General features: G+C 46.8%; 1 protein-coding gene across 1 annotated transcript; it reads right to left on the reverse strand.

Annotated features, from left to right (window-relative positions):
- Window positions 1-2112: 2112 nt before the first annotated feature.
- On the reverse strand, window positions 2113-2657 carry HD556DRAFT_1315009 (uncharacterized protein; the record flags this gene model as incomplete). The annotated part of the gene is made up of 4 exons (XM_041301055.1): window positions 2113-2175; window positions 2221-2304; window positions 2356-2424; window positions 2496-2657. 4 exons carry the CDS (start codon window positions 2655-2657, stop codon window positions 2113-2115), a joined length of 378 nt encoding a protein of 125 aa, XP_041152019.1.
- Window positions 2658-11298: the final 8641 nt, after the last annotated feature.

An 11298-nucleotide genomic window follows, 5' to 3' on the forward strand; every position in this document is an offset into this window, starting at 1 on the left:
TCGTCCATCAGGAATTCTTGGAATGACGCATGAAGAGGTCGGATGGGGGTATATGAGTCGGTGGTGCCGCTGAGGAGGGATCCCATATGTTTGATCACTAGATCTACTTCGTAATGGTCGTGGTCCTCCGGAAAATGGTGCCGCATAGCATTCAGTGAAACTAAAGGGAGAGGTTCGGCTGTGACAAGTATTTGTCCCATCACGGAACGGAATCTCGCTATTGCTTGCTTGTGGGCTGTTGTATTTTTATCTTTTGGCATGACTTCTGTTAAGATGAGCCTATACATATCATACAACAAGTTCTTCCGCTCCCCCGGATTGCGGTTCACGACGGCATTGAAGCGGTCCGTTGAAGATGAACCGAACTCGGGTTCCTTGATGTATTTGCATGCGAGACGCGCCCACTCAAAGAGTCCGTCGGCTTTCGCAGCGAGCGTTGCAAGATGGTTGTCCTGAAATTCTGATAGCTCTTTCAGCTCCTCAGATACGAAGGCCTGAATGTCGCACTCCGCGACATCAGGTGGAATATCGTCCATTGATAACCGTAGAATATGATCAGCGCCTTCAAACCCCTTTTCGATGTCGGGAAGCGGGCGAGGTGACGAGAATCCGAAAGTTGGAAGGGAGTTCGGTGATTTGGGGAAGTCCATTGTTCTGAAGTTTACCGGCAAGTATGCGGAGAAGGTCCTGCCGCGTCTCCACTCCGCAGCTCTCGTCCATCGCATCGATCACGATCAAGACGGGCCCCACGCTTGACCCAGGGAACTTCTTCAGCGGTTCCACAAGAAGCTTGCGCCACTGCTGGAAAATGTCCGTCGTATTCTTGAGCGAGGTCGCATTCTTGACTGCATTTGCTAACGCTCGTTTCATCCCCAGATCACGATCAGCAAGATCGCGCGCGATGGTGGAGAAAATCTTTTCATGGCGACGGTCTGCTTCTCTATGCTGATCGAAACAAAAACATGAACCGAGACCTCCCGTTTCCTCGAACCAGTTAGCAACCGTGTGCGCGATGGCTGATTTGCCTTTGCCTGCAGGGCCAGATAGCCACATCACACGTTTAGCAGCATCTCCGCTGTCGTTGATCCAGTCCGTAATCTGGGAAAGAATCTCCTTGCGCGTCCCTGGTAGGCATTGCTTCGTGGTATTTAGTCCTGCTCCCGCTGCATAAGTCATGCCGTTGAGATCGAGTGTTTCACCTTTAAGAGTATGAGTGCATATAGAAGAACAGGTACGTATGAATCGTTACCCGCAAACTGGACAAAGACAGCTACGTCCCGATCAGCTTGATCCCGAAATTGTTGCATAAGGCCGTCCAAGGCGTCGTTGTACCGTCGTTTCCGCAATGACATTTTTACCGATTCTCTTCCTTATTATCATGATGAGTATAAGGTTCGTGCCAGTGTGAGAATGCAATAGTTCGACGACTCACAGAAACTCTTCGTCTCTGAGTATTCCCTAATGAAACGGGCACACTCGAGAGTCTTCTGAGCAATCTTTCCGATGACATCATGCATCGATTCAACCTTGGAAAGATTGTCGTCTTCGGTAATGAAGCCATAGACTTCATCTGATTTCTGGAGAAGACGATCTACCGACTCGTCCCGCTTCGCTTGAGCAAGAATAATCTGGATGGATCACGACTTCTGAGTGGGAGGCAGATCTCCGGGCAACATACAACGTACTTTAGCTGCAGCAGAAAGTACGCCCAACGCCATCTTTGCATATGGATGCAGCTATAACTTGATTAGTTCGCTACCAATTAAGGGGAGTATTCCATACATTTGCGATCTTCTCGATGGTACTGTCGAAAATTTTCAGGGGCCAGAGGTAATTGGTCGGGAAATCATCTGCAACAGCGAGACCAGCTGGGGCGTTCCTGGCGGCGGACATCACAGACTGCGCACGCTCCCCGAATGTTTTCATGTGTTCTGAAGCCTCGTGGGCATCTTGAATTTCAGCACCAACTGATTTGGGACCACGGGTTTCCTCGACACCAGGGGAAATGTCGAGAACCTGCGCGACCAACAAAATTTAGAGACGAGAACCGTATAATTTGATACGAGTACCTTCGAAGCGGGTTCTCCGGATGTGTCTTGGCTGCTGGGATTTTCAGCTGTGGTGGGATGGTTGTCGTCGGTGGAAGGAAGTGTATCTGGCGTGTTCTGGGCGCCTCTAAGTAAAAAAAATTGAACTGGGATTAGGAATTCGAGTGCCTACCTCGATATTCTGATTCGACGAAGTATCTTGAAGGTCCACATTCTGGATCGCAGGAACGCGGCTGCGGGAATACTTGAAGAATTTCTGCACAATGTCAACTATATTCAGAATCAGGAAACCTAGCAGTCTACTCACAGAAAGCTTCCTAATGACGCCTTTCGCAAATTTCCGAATAGTGTGCTTGACTCGACTACGGGGTCGTCTCTGGGCGAAGAAAGCGTCAGAAGCAGCCATGAACGCTCATCCAAAGTGAGTAAGCCCTTGAGACTACATACCGAGCTTTCAGGAACGGTTGCCTCGCGGGCTTCTAAAGGAAGATCTGGCCCATGGTCTTCACTCATCACGAGCAGTCGATTTAAGCAAAGTGACGGTGCAAGAAGTAGGTGGGAGAAAAGAGAGAACCTCTGGCATGAGCTGAATACCCTTGACCAAAGCATGGCCAACACGTTGACTGGCTTCTTGAAGCGCTGATCGTGATCAATCGGCCATAGCCCGTTGCCGAAGGGAGCATAATCATTCAGAATTCAACCAGGATCTACAAAAGTACACAGGCTTTACATGCGGGAGTGAGCAGCAAGGCATACAAGTGGAAGGTGCACGCAAGTGTCCTCAAATGGTGGTTGAAGGATGAAAGGAGAGACGGAGATAACATTAAAGCAGGTGAAAAGAGAGAAACATGAGGCAGCGGTAACAATGAGATATGGACAAAGGCGGAGAGAAGTGAAATGTTAAATGTGAAATGCGAAGAATGAAGAATGAAGTAGGAAGTAGGAAGAGAAAAGATAGACAGTAGTGCGTACTATATTGCGATACTAGTCCGAGCGAGGGTCCAGCGCCATGGCCATAGGCTTCCTTACATAGTCGAGGAGGGAGAAATTGCCGTCGTGAGACATAGTTGAGCAGGAAGATAGATATCGTTGTAGGAGACAGTCAGAATTCAAAAGGGACGGGCAACATCCTAGATGCGAGTCATGACAACATTTACAAGGGAAATACTCAGCTGGTACCTTTGTGAGGGAGTTCACCGTTCACCGAGTCCTACCTTTACTAAATAACGTACGTATAGAGAGTCGGTTAGTGATGAGTGCACGGCCCGGCCGTGAGCCAAGTGTGGCGTTTATGAAACGTTCACACTAGAGAGTCGATAGGTTTGAATCGTCTTAAGGTTCGAACAGGGTAACTGTCCTAACTAAGTGTTATTCAAGGGGGGGTGAAAATCAACTACCCTACAAGTACATCAGCAATATCTCACATTTCCTTTTCGGTCTGACTCATATTATTGGTCTGAAAAAAGTCGCTAAGTAAAAAAAGGAAACCTCTGATGTTACTTATTCTACTGATACCACTTTTTGCAAACTCGATTCAAATCAACGTTGTAGTATAAGACGCAAAAGTGAATTAAGTGCGATAAGACATTTTTTCGACAAATACATTAGTACGTGAATGGTAACAATTCAGAATCTTATAAGTTTTCAATGGCGCTGAGCCGGGATCAACAAGGAGAGCGGTTTGCGTGCAATCCAAGCACACGCATGAAAAAATCAGCTACTAATCCAATCCCCACATGTGCGCAAGTCGAAGGGAGATCTCAAATGCAGAGATTAAAACCCTCGCCGGGTGAGGAGAATGCAGGAGGGAGCATGTCCCAAGGACACGGCAGGACGGGAGGGCAGCAGAAGGGACATGGATCCCAAGTTGTTTGGTGGAGGTGGCAGGATGGGAGGAGAGCAGAAGAGTAAGGACCGAGCCGTTCACAGGACGAATTAAAATGCAATTTCGAATGCATGATGGTCCGCGAACTTGTTGACATAGAAGGCACGGAAGTTGTCTAAAGAGTGGTAAAATTTGAGATGATGAGGGATGGGATCAGTACCGTAAATGGGAAGGAGATGAGCTGCACGATAGATTGCGTCAATGTGTATCACTGAAATGTCTGGAGAGCGATCATCGAATGATGGCTGAACTACCCACATGCCCGTGTCTTCATCAGGAGCATCACCGATGACGCTGAACCAATGAACAACAGCACACTCGTATAGGACCAACTTGTACTTGAACGAAAAGAAGCATAGCACACGCGCTACTTCGAGTCCTCGCATTCCGTCAAGTTCGGGTCGTGAATTGATAAACACGCAATCATAGCGGGCATGTGCGTTCCTCCATTTCGGGCAGGATCGAATGTATTCTCTTCGCATCCCTCCAACCCCACTTAAATCACTGGGTGCATAGAATCTTGATGATGCTGAATTGACTACTGAGACTTTCCCGTCGTAGACCGGGAAGCTGTCAGCTGGGATAGTAGCATGGTCGCGAGTGTCGTGAGGGTGAAGCTGTTTGAACAGAAAGCTCCCGATGAGTTCTCGTAAGTGTTTAACAGAGAGCTCGATAGCAAGTGCCGCCACGGTTTGAGCACGGTTTCGTTCTAATATAATTATAAGCTATTTAATAACAAAAGCATCAAACCACATACGACATGTTTGAGCAAGCTGCACATGAGCCTCAATCTCAGGTGGCCCATCATCGATCTCACCATTATCAAGTCCATCGTTGTCGTTGTCGTCGGCAGCATTGGATTGAATAGTGTTGGGAATGTCATTCATGGGTTCATTATCGCCTGGATCATCGACATGACCTAATTGAAATCAGCAAAGGAATAATAGTGCGATCTCTATTCACTAACCTTTCATGTTTAAAGCATCACTAAGACATGTACTATTGAGCATACCACGTTTGGTAAAATCTACACGCAATGCTCCAAGTTTGTCGAGTCGCTGATTTGTCACAAGCATTTGCCCGAGTGCGTTGTACCTGTTGGACCGACGCCATGGTTGCTTTACAGCTTTAATATGTTTATTTTCTGTCATTGATGAACAGAGACCGTTCGGCGCTCCAAAAAGACGGATAAGTTCAGGGTAGTGCTTCATTGCATGCTGGCGCGGGAGCGAGAATGTAGGAACGATGCCAAGCTTGAGGAATATTGGACGATAGTGGTGAAACCGGCGAAGGGCATCCTCTATTTGCAAGATTGTGTCCTCCGTGATAACATTCTTTCGGACGAGATAGCAGAACTCCAAGAATGCACGAAATGTACGGACAACGTCCGTTGGTACGTGGCCTTCTATTGCAGGTAGATATATCTACATGTCATTGAACATATATTTTATCAGTCGAGTCTTATGTCAATTAAAAACATACACATACCTTCATGAGCGCTTTAGAGTCGTCCCCGGTCCACTGTTTGAATCCACGGCCCTGCGGAAAACGTCGCAAGCCAGTAAATGGGGCAGCAACAGCCAGACGACGGTCTATGTCGTCCATAATTTGTTCAGCCTTCCTTTTCCCATGAATACGATGGAGGTATTTTTCCACCCACATAACGAGATGATCCTTGAAACAGCCTTTGACGATTTGGTGCAGGATATCTGGTGCGATGAGTTGATGAATATCGGCACGAGGGAAGTCGTTCGTAAAAGGCTGAACATAAATAAGTCCCGCGAGCACTTGCAGCAACTGAATGAAGCGTACCACAACATCTCCAACAATACCAAACTCACGCCGCAGCATATCCACATCAAATGTATCCTCCTCGACGAGAGCCTCTCTATGTGCCTCGCATCGGCAGAGTGCATCTTCATCATCTAGTTTTCCACGTGGAGCAAGACACCTTTGAAGGTATCAGATATCAGGAGAGCAGGCAAAGAACTAGTAAGACAAACCTTGGACACCAGTTCCTCACAATAGACGTAAGTAGAACTTGTTCTTCATAGTCCGCAATATATGGTCCTAATCCAAAAATGACACGTCGATAATGACCGTCACCGAAACGTATGACCTCAGGCTTTGACATGACATCTTTGAGCGTTTCGAGGATCTTGGCGAGTGAGGAATGAAAGATCTGGCGTCGGAAATTCCGAAATTCTTCTTTTTCTTTATGTTCATTGGTAGCTACAAGACTTAGCCGGGTTCCAGTGCGAAACAGTCTGAAAAACTCACTCTTTGGTATGGCAAGAAAGCCAATAAGACAGAGGGCGTTTCGGTGTGCTCGACGGACATTGTTGCGGACATTGCCAATAGATAGATATAATGGATAGTATTCGTTGTTTCCAGTGCCGACGGACACTGTTGTCTTGTCGCTTCCGAGTATTATCGGCACAAATGTTGCTCCGAGATTGTCAGGATCAGCCGCAATGATATCCTGAAAAGCATGATTAGTACGAAGAGGCTAACTTTATAATACCACATACTGCTTGCTGCCAGGCCCAATCGCCCGACATAAAGTCTTGATAACGGCGTTCGTCCTTATCAACTGAATATTCGCGGAAAGGGCGATAATCAAACTCATTTACATAGTCGGGGTTGGTGAGGATGTTTCGTGCAACTTCACAAGGGTCACGATACCAAACTTCGAACTGTTGGTTCATCCATGGAGGCACATCGGGCCCAACAGGTTTCTCTCCAGAGTACTGAATTTTGAAAGACTGCCAGCTGACACCACCGATTGGAATGTTGTCGATTGTGTTATAGAGGTCCTTACGATCTGCAAAAGGTGGCTGATCGCCATGTTTGAGAAGCGATGCAGCCCAGAGATCGAGAAGAATGTTTATATTGGGTGCGGACATTTGTACATGGCTGTACAAAAACTCAGCCGTCTTGAATTCAATCCGATTGCAAAATGGTGACCAGTCATCAGGTGACTGTTCTGCGAGAGGGATTGGTGGAGTACCAGGGGGCAAAAAATTGCCACTTGCATCGCATGGTCGAGCTAAGACGTCATTAACATCAGATGTGCTACTAGTAAGAATAAAAAAGGTACAATCACCATTCAAACCAGTGTGATAATTTCGATACAAAGATTTGCCTGTACCATAGAATTCAGAGTCTACTTCCCGGGCTGGTGCTGGAGACGAGTGGTGCGGAACATCTTCGGAAGGTGCTGTTAGAAAAGAGGTACTGGCGTTGAGACTGGAACTGTGACTCACCATTAGCATTGCCATCTCGTTCTTGTCTTGGTCGTGGTGGAAATGAGTGGTCATAGTGCGGAATATCTTCAGAAGGGATTGTTAGAACTGTGGGTCGGGTAGCAGGAACCGCTGGGACTCACTGGAATTCATATCAGTGTCTACTTCTTGTATTGGTGGCGGAGACGAGCAATTTGGAATATAACATTCTGAAATCAGGGTCAGAAGGAATGTGGTAACCGTTGAGCGAGTCGTACCAGGAGGACTGATATCCATATCCTGCGGCGCAGGTTCATTGGTCCTTGGGTGGCACAGGATTGGGTGCATGATGGTGCGGTGTCTTGTTCGCCCGCCTTGAGATTTGAAATGTTGATTGCATCCAGGATGACCGCAGGGTAACTGAAACGAGTTATGCTTCCTTCGAGAATACTGAGTAGAGCAGGGTGCCATGCGTGCTAGAGTGCCGGTTGAAGAATATTAGTTGACGGGAACTTTGGCGTATAGAACTGAATTGGGACTAGACGTAGCAGTACGAAAATTGAGCCCAAGTAGTAAGTTCTGGAACGTAACACAAGTGTGAGCACATATTTGTGCAAATTGACGGGGCCAGTACCATGCAAATTTTACCTTGAACTTTTCGCTTCATTTCGTCCTCGCCTCCCATCATCTCCGTCAGTCAGCTATGCCCCCAAAGCCTCACAAGAAGTGTCCACGCGTCGGACTCGTCCATCAAACACAATGCTCATCCTGGTAGGCCTGTTCTGGAGGCTGAAGCTGAGGAGCGGCTCCAGAATGCAAAGGGAAAACCTCGTACCAAGACTTCAAAAGTTGCTAATACCCCATACGCAAATGAAAGCCCTGAAGAGAGGAATGCCCGGATTCAAAAGGTTGCTGAACGAATTGCAGGAATTGAAGACGGCATGGAGACTCTTGAAGCCAAAATGCATGAAAGCAAGCCAAAACCTATTCGGCCCCGTCCTCGTCCTACAGGCAAAGGTAACAAAGTGTCTATGAAGGACACCGCAAGTGGTATGAGCCTCCTATCAAGAGTAGTAACTGAAACTGACACTTACCTAGAGGACACGCTTCTCAGAGACAGTGAGATTGATGAGGCTGCTGGAAAAAGCGGCAAGACAAAGAAGCAGGAAAAGACGATGTTACTGAAGGAAGCGATCAGAAATGCCCGTTCTGGATTGAAGGCTGCTTCGGATGCACGTGCCATCAGTAACAATAAAGGCAACAATGCGGCATTATCGTGAGTCAACACACTTGCTTCCCAATGTTTTTACTCACCGAGTCAACTCTATTCTTTATTAACCGTGCGGTTTCAAGGACGACTGAAAAATCGTCACTCAACAGTTTTATCGATGGCTGGTTCAACGATGTCCCACCACAAGCTGACCCAAAGTCCAATGCAACCAGTCTCAAATCGAACACCTATTCTGCATCTCAAGCTGCTTCCACTCCGCCCTCATCAGTGTTGTCCACCACCAGTACTAACACTAGTTCTAAGACCAAATCTGCGGCCATTGACAAGAAGCAGCCAACCGAACTCAACATATTCTCCGAATCTACCGACGATGTCCTGATGGTTAGCGATGATAGCCTTGATGGCTCTGATGTTTTGGAACGGCATCCAGTTGCACTTCAGAAGAAAGGGAGACAGGCAGTTAGAGTAAGTCATTATTTCCATGAACCATTCTGTTCAAGGACTAACCTGGATTCTAGAAGTCTACTGTAATCGTTCCCGCTAGTGAGAGTGACTCTGAGCCGGAGCAGATAACTTATTTTGCAGAGTCTGGTGGTGTCAAGCGTAAGGCTTCGGATGATGTTGCAGATTTTGTTGACGAGACTGCATCCGAGGCCACGGATGATTCTGACATTTTGATTGATGATTCGCAGGAAATGACAGGCCTCTTGTCCGAGGCCATCATTGACTCGGAGAAGAAGGTATATGCCCCTCGCAAGACTACATCAGTGCGTGTTTATTTTATCTCTTGCATAACCGACTCAGTTTGTATATTTGAGGCATCTACCATTGTATCTCAGAGCGCTACCCCTCCCCCACCAAAAAAGTTGAAGAGAGAGCGCTCCAGAGCCTCCAAGGTTACTGATGACGACGATCTCATGCCTCCACCCTCCACTCAGGTCCCGGCAGGCTATTATGACGATGTTGTGCCTCCACCCTCCACTCAGGTCCCGGCAGGCTATTATGATGATGTTGTGCCTCCCCCCAGCACCCAAGTCCCATCAAATGCCGGGAAGACTGCTGCACAGGAGGTCATCAAGCCCCGTGGTCAATATCGCAACAACGATCTTCCCATACCTGCTGACTCAAAGTGGGTGAAGGCTTTCTTGTCTACCACGCTTCTCTGGGCTGGAAGTCAACCTAATCCATGGGAAATACCTGAGTCTGTGATGGCAGACGCACTGCAGGAGATTTTTGATACAGTCTACCCTGATGTCAAATACAAGGTAAATACGAACGGTGCAGTATTTGCAGTAGTAAGTTCATTTAATACATTTTGTGCTGCATCTTTCATATGCTGTTTTAGGCGCAACAGCGACTCTCGGAGTGGAGGAGCAACATTGGTTCCACGGCACTTGCCATCATCGTCGATTTTTGCTCGCGCATCACGGATGCACCAAACGCCGACATTGCCAAGCGATTCCTCCAGAATTACGCCTTCATGTATGAAGACCCAGACAATATATCACGGGACACAGCCTACCTATCAGTGTTTGTACTGCGAATGATCGCATCCACTCATCTCAGCGCCATCGTCATCATGCTGATGTCCCTGCGTTATATACTGATGAGCTTGCCTTGGGTAAAGGCATGGACGGTGTCATCGTGCTTTGTGTTGTCGCGGTGAGGTTTTTTTTATCTGAAATTTGCTTTTCTGATTGTTTCTAGCTTGAACGTGCCCTCAAGTTCGTTAAAGACAAAGTCATCAAGGTCGAAGACATTCTCGCATCCATGACAACTGGCAAGTCTGGCGTCAAACTCCCAAAAACGCTCAACAAGGTGACAGGGAAGATGTCGAGCGGAAATTATAAATTTTCATTCGCGAATTGGCACGAAGAGACGGAGTCATACATGAAATCAATCAGTAGCAGGGATGAGGAAACAAAACTCAACATTATTGTGCGCGCACGAAAGCTTATGAAGACATCGAACACGGACTTTTTGGACGATGACGTGGAGGAGAGTATCAACGACCGTGCCCTCATTTGTAACATTAGTTTCTTCCCGCACCATCAACATCACTGACCTCTTTTCTTATCTCAACAGAATACTATATTGTCATGGTGGTGCTATATTCAAGTTGTGACGCACCTACATGTCAGCACCGCAGCATTCGTACCATTCAAGGTTCAACCGCCGCCACCTTCCTTCGTATTGCCCTTCATCACAGTATTCAAGTTGAAGTTTCGCTCACTCACAATTTCGACCGCTTTGTCCGCTCGTTTTATAAATCCTATTAATTGACTTTTTGTGGTGTTTCATTACTTCGCTTATCGTACTGTTTGGATCCAATGATCACTTTTTCGTCTTACTACCAGAGGGATAAGTGAAATTAAGACGAAAATAAGAGATCGACTGGTCTGAATAAGTCAATGTTTACTTATCCATCGTTCCTACTTATTTGTGCTTATCAAGTCATTTAAGTACATAAAGCAAATGTGAGAATTTCCTGATGTATCGATTGGCTGGACTAGTATATGGATGTATATGCTAGAACCTTATCGATGATGAATAGGCCATCAGAAAACTTGCTGTTGTTGGGTACGAGTACTCGCGCAGTGATGCTCATGAGTCACAGTATTGGAGGAACATTGAAAGTTCATTCACAAAGTACTACAGAAGAGCACAATGCATGATTGAGTAGCTGAGTGAGCGCCTTTGTTTGCGTGTGTTTGGTTGATGTTCGGCTTCTTTCCTGAACATCCAACAACGTCGCCAACACCTCGTCTGGTATAGGTGCAAAGAAGGTAGATTTGTTGTGAGCCTTCCAGAGCTCGTTTGCTTTCTGAGATCTGCGGATTCTGGGGTGATGTAGGGTGCAGAATGGTGTGCAGCACATAAGTATGCATATATTTATGAATTTCATCAAGG

This window comes from Suillus plorans, assembly GCF_016647745.1.
Source record: "Suillus plorans strain S12 chromosome Unknown HD556scaffold_140, whole genome shotgun sequence".
Taxonomy (NCBI): Eukaryota; Fungi; Basidiomycota; class Agaricomycetes; order Boletales; family Suillaceae; genus Suillus; species Suillus plorans.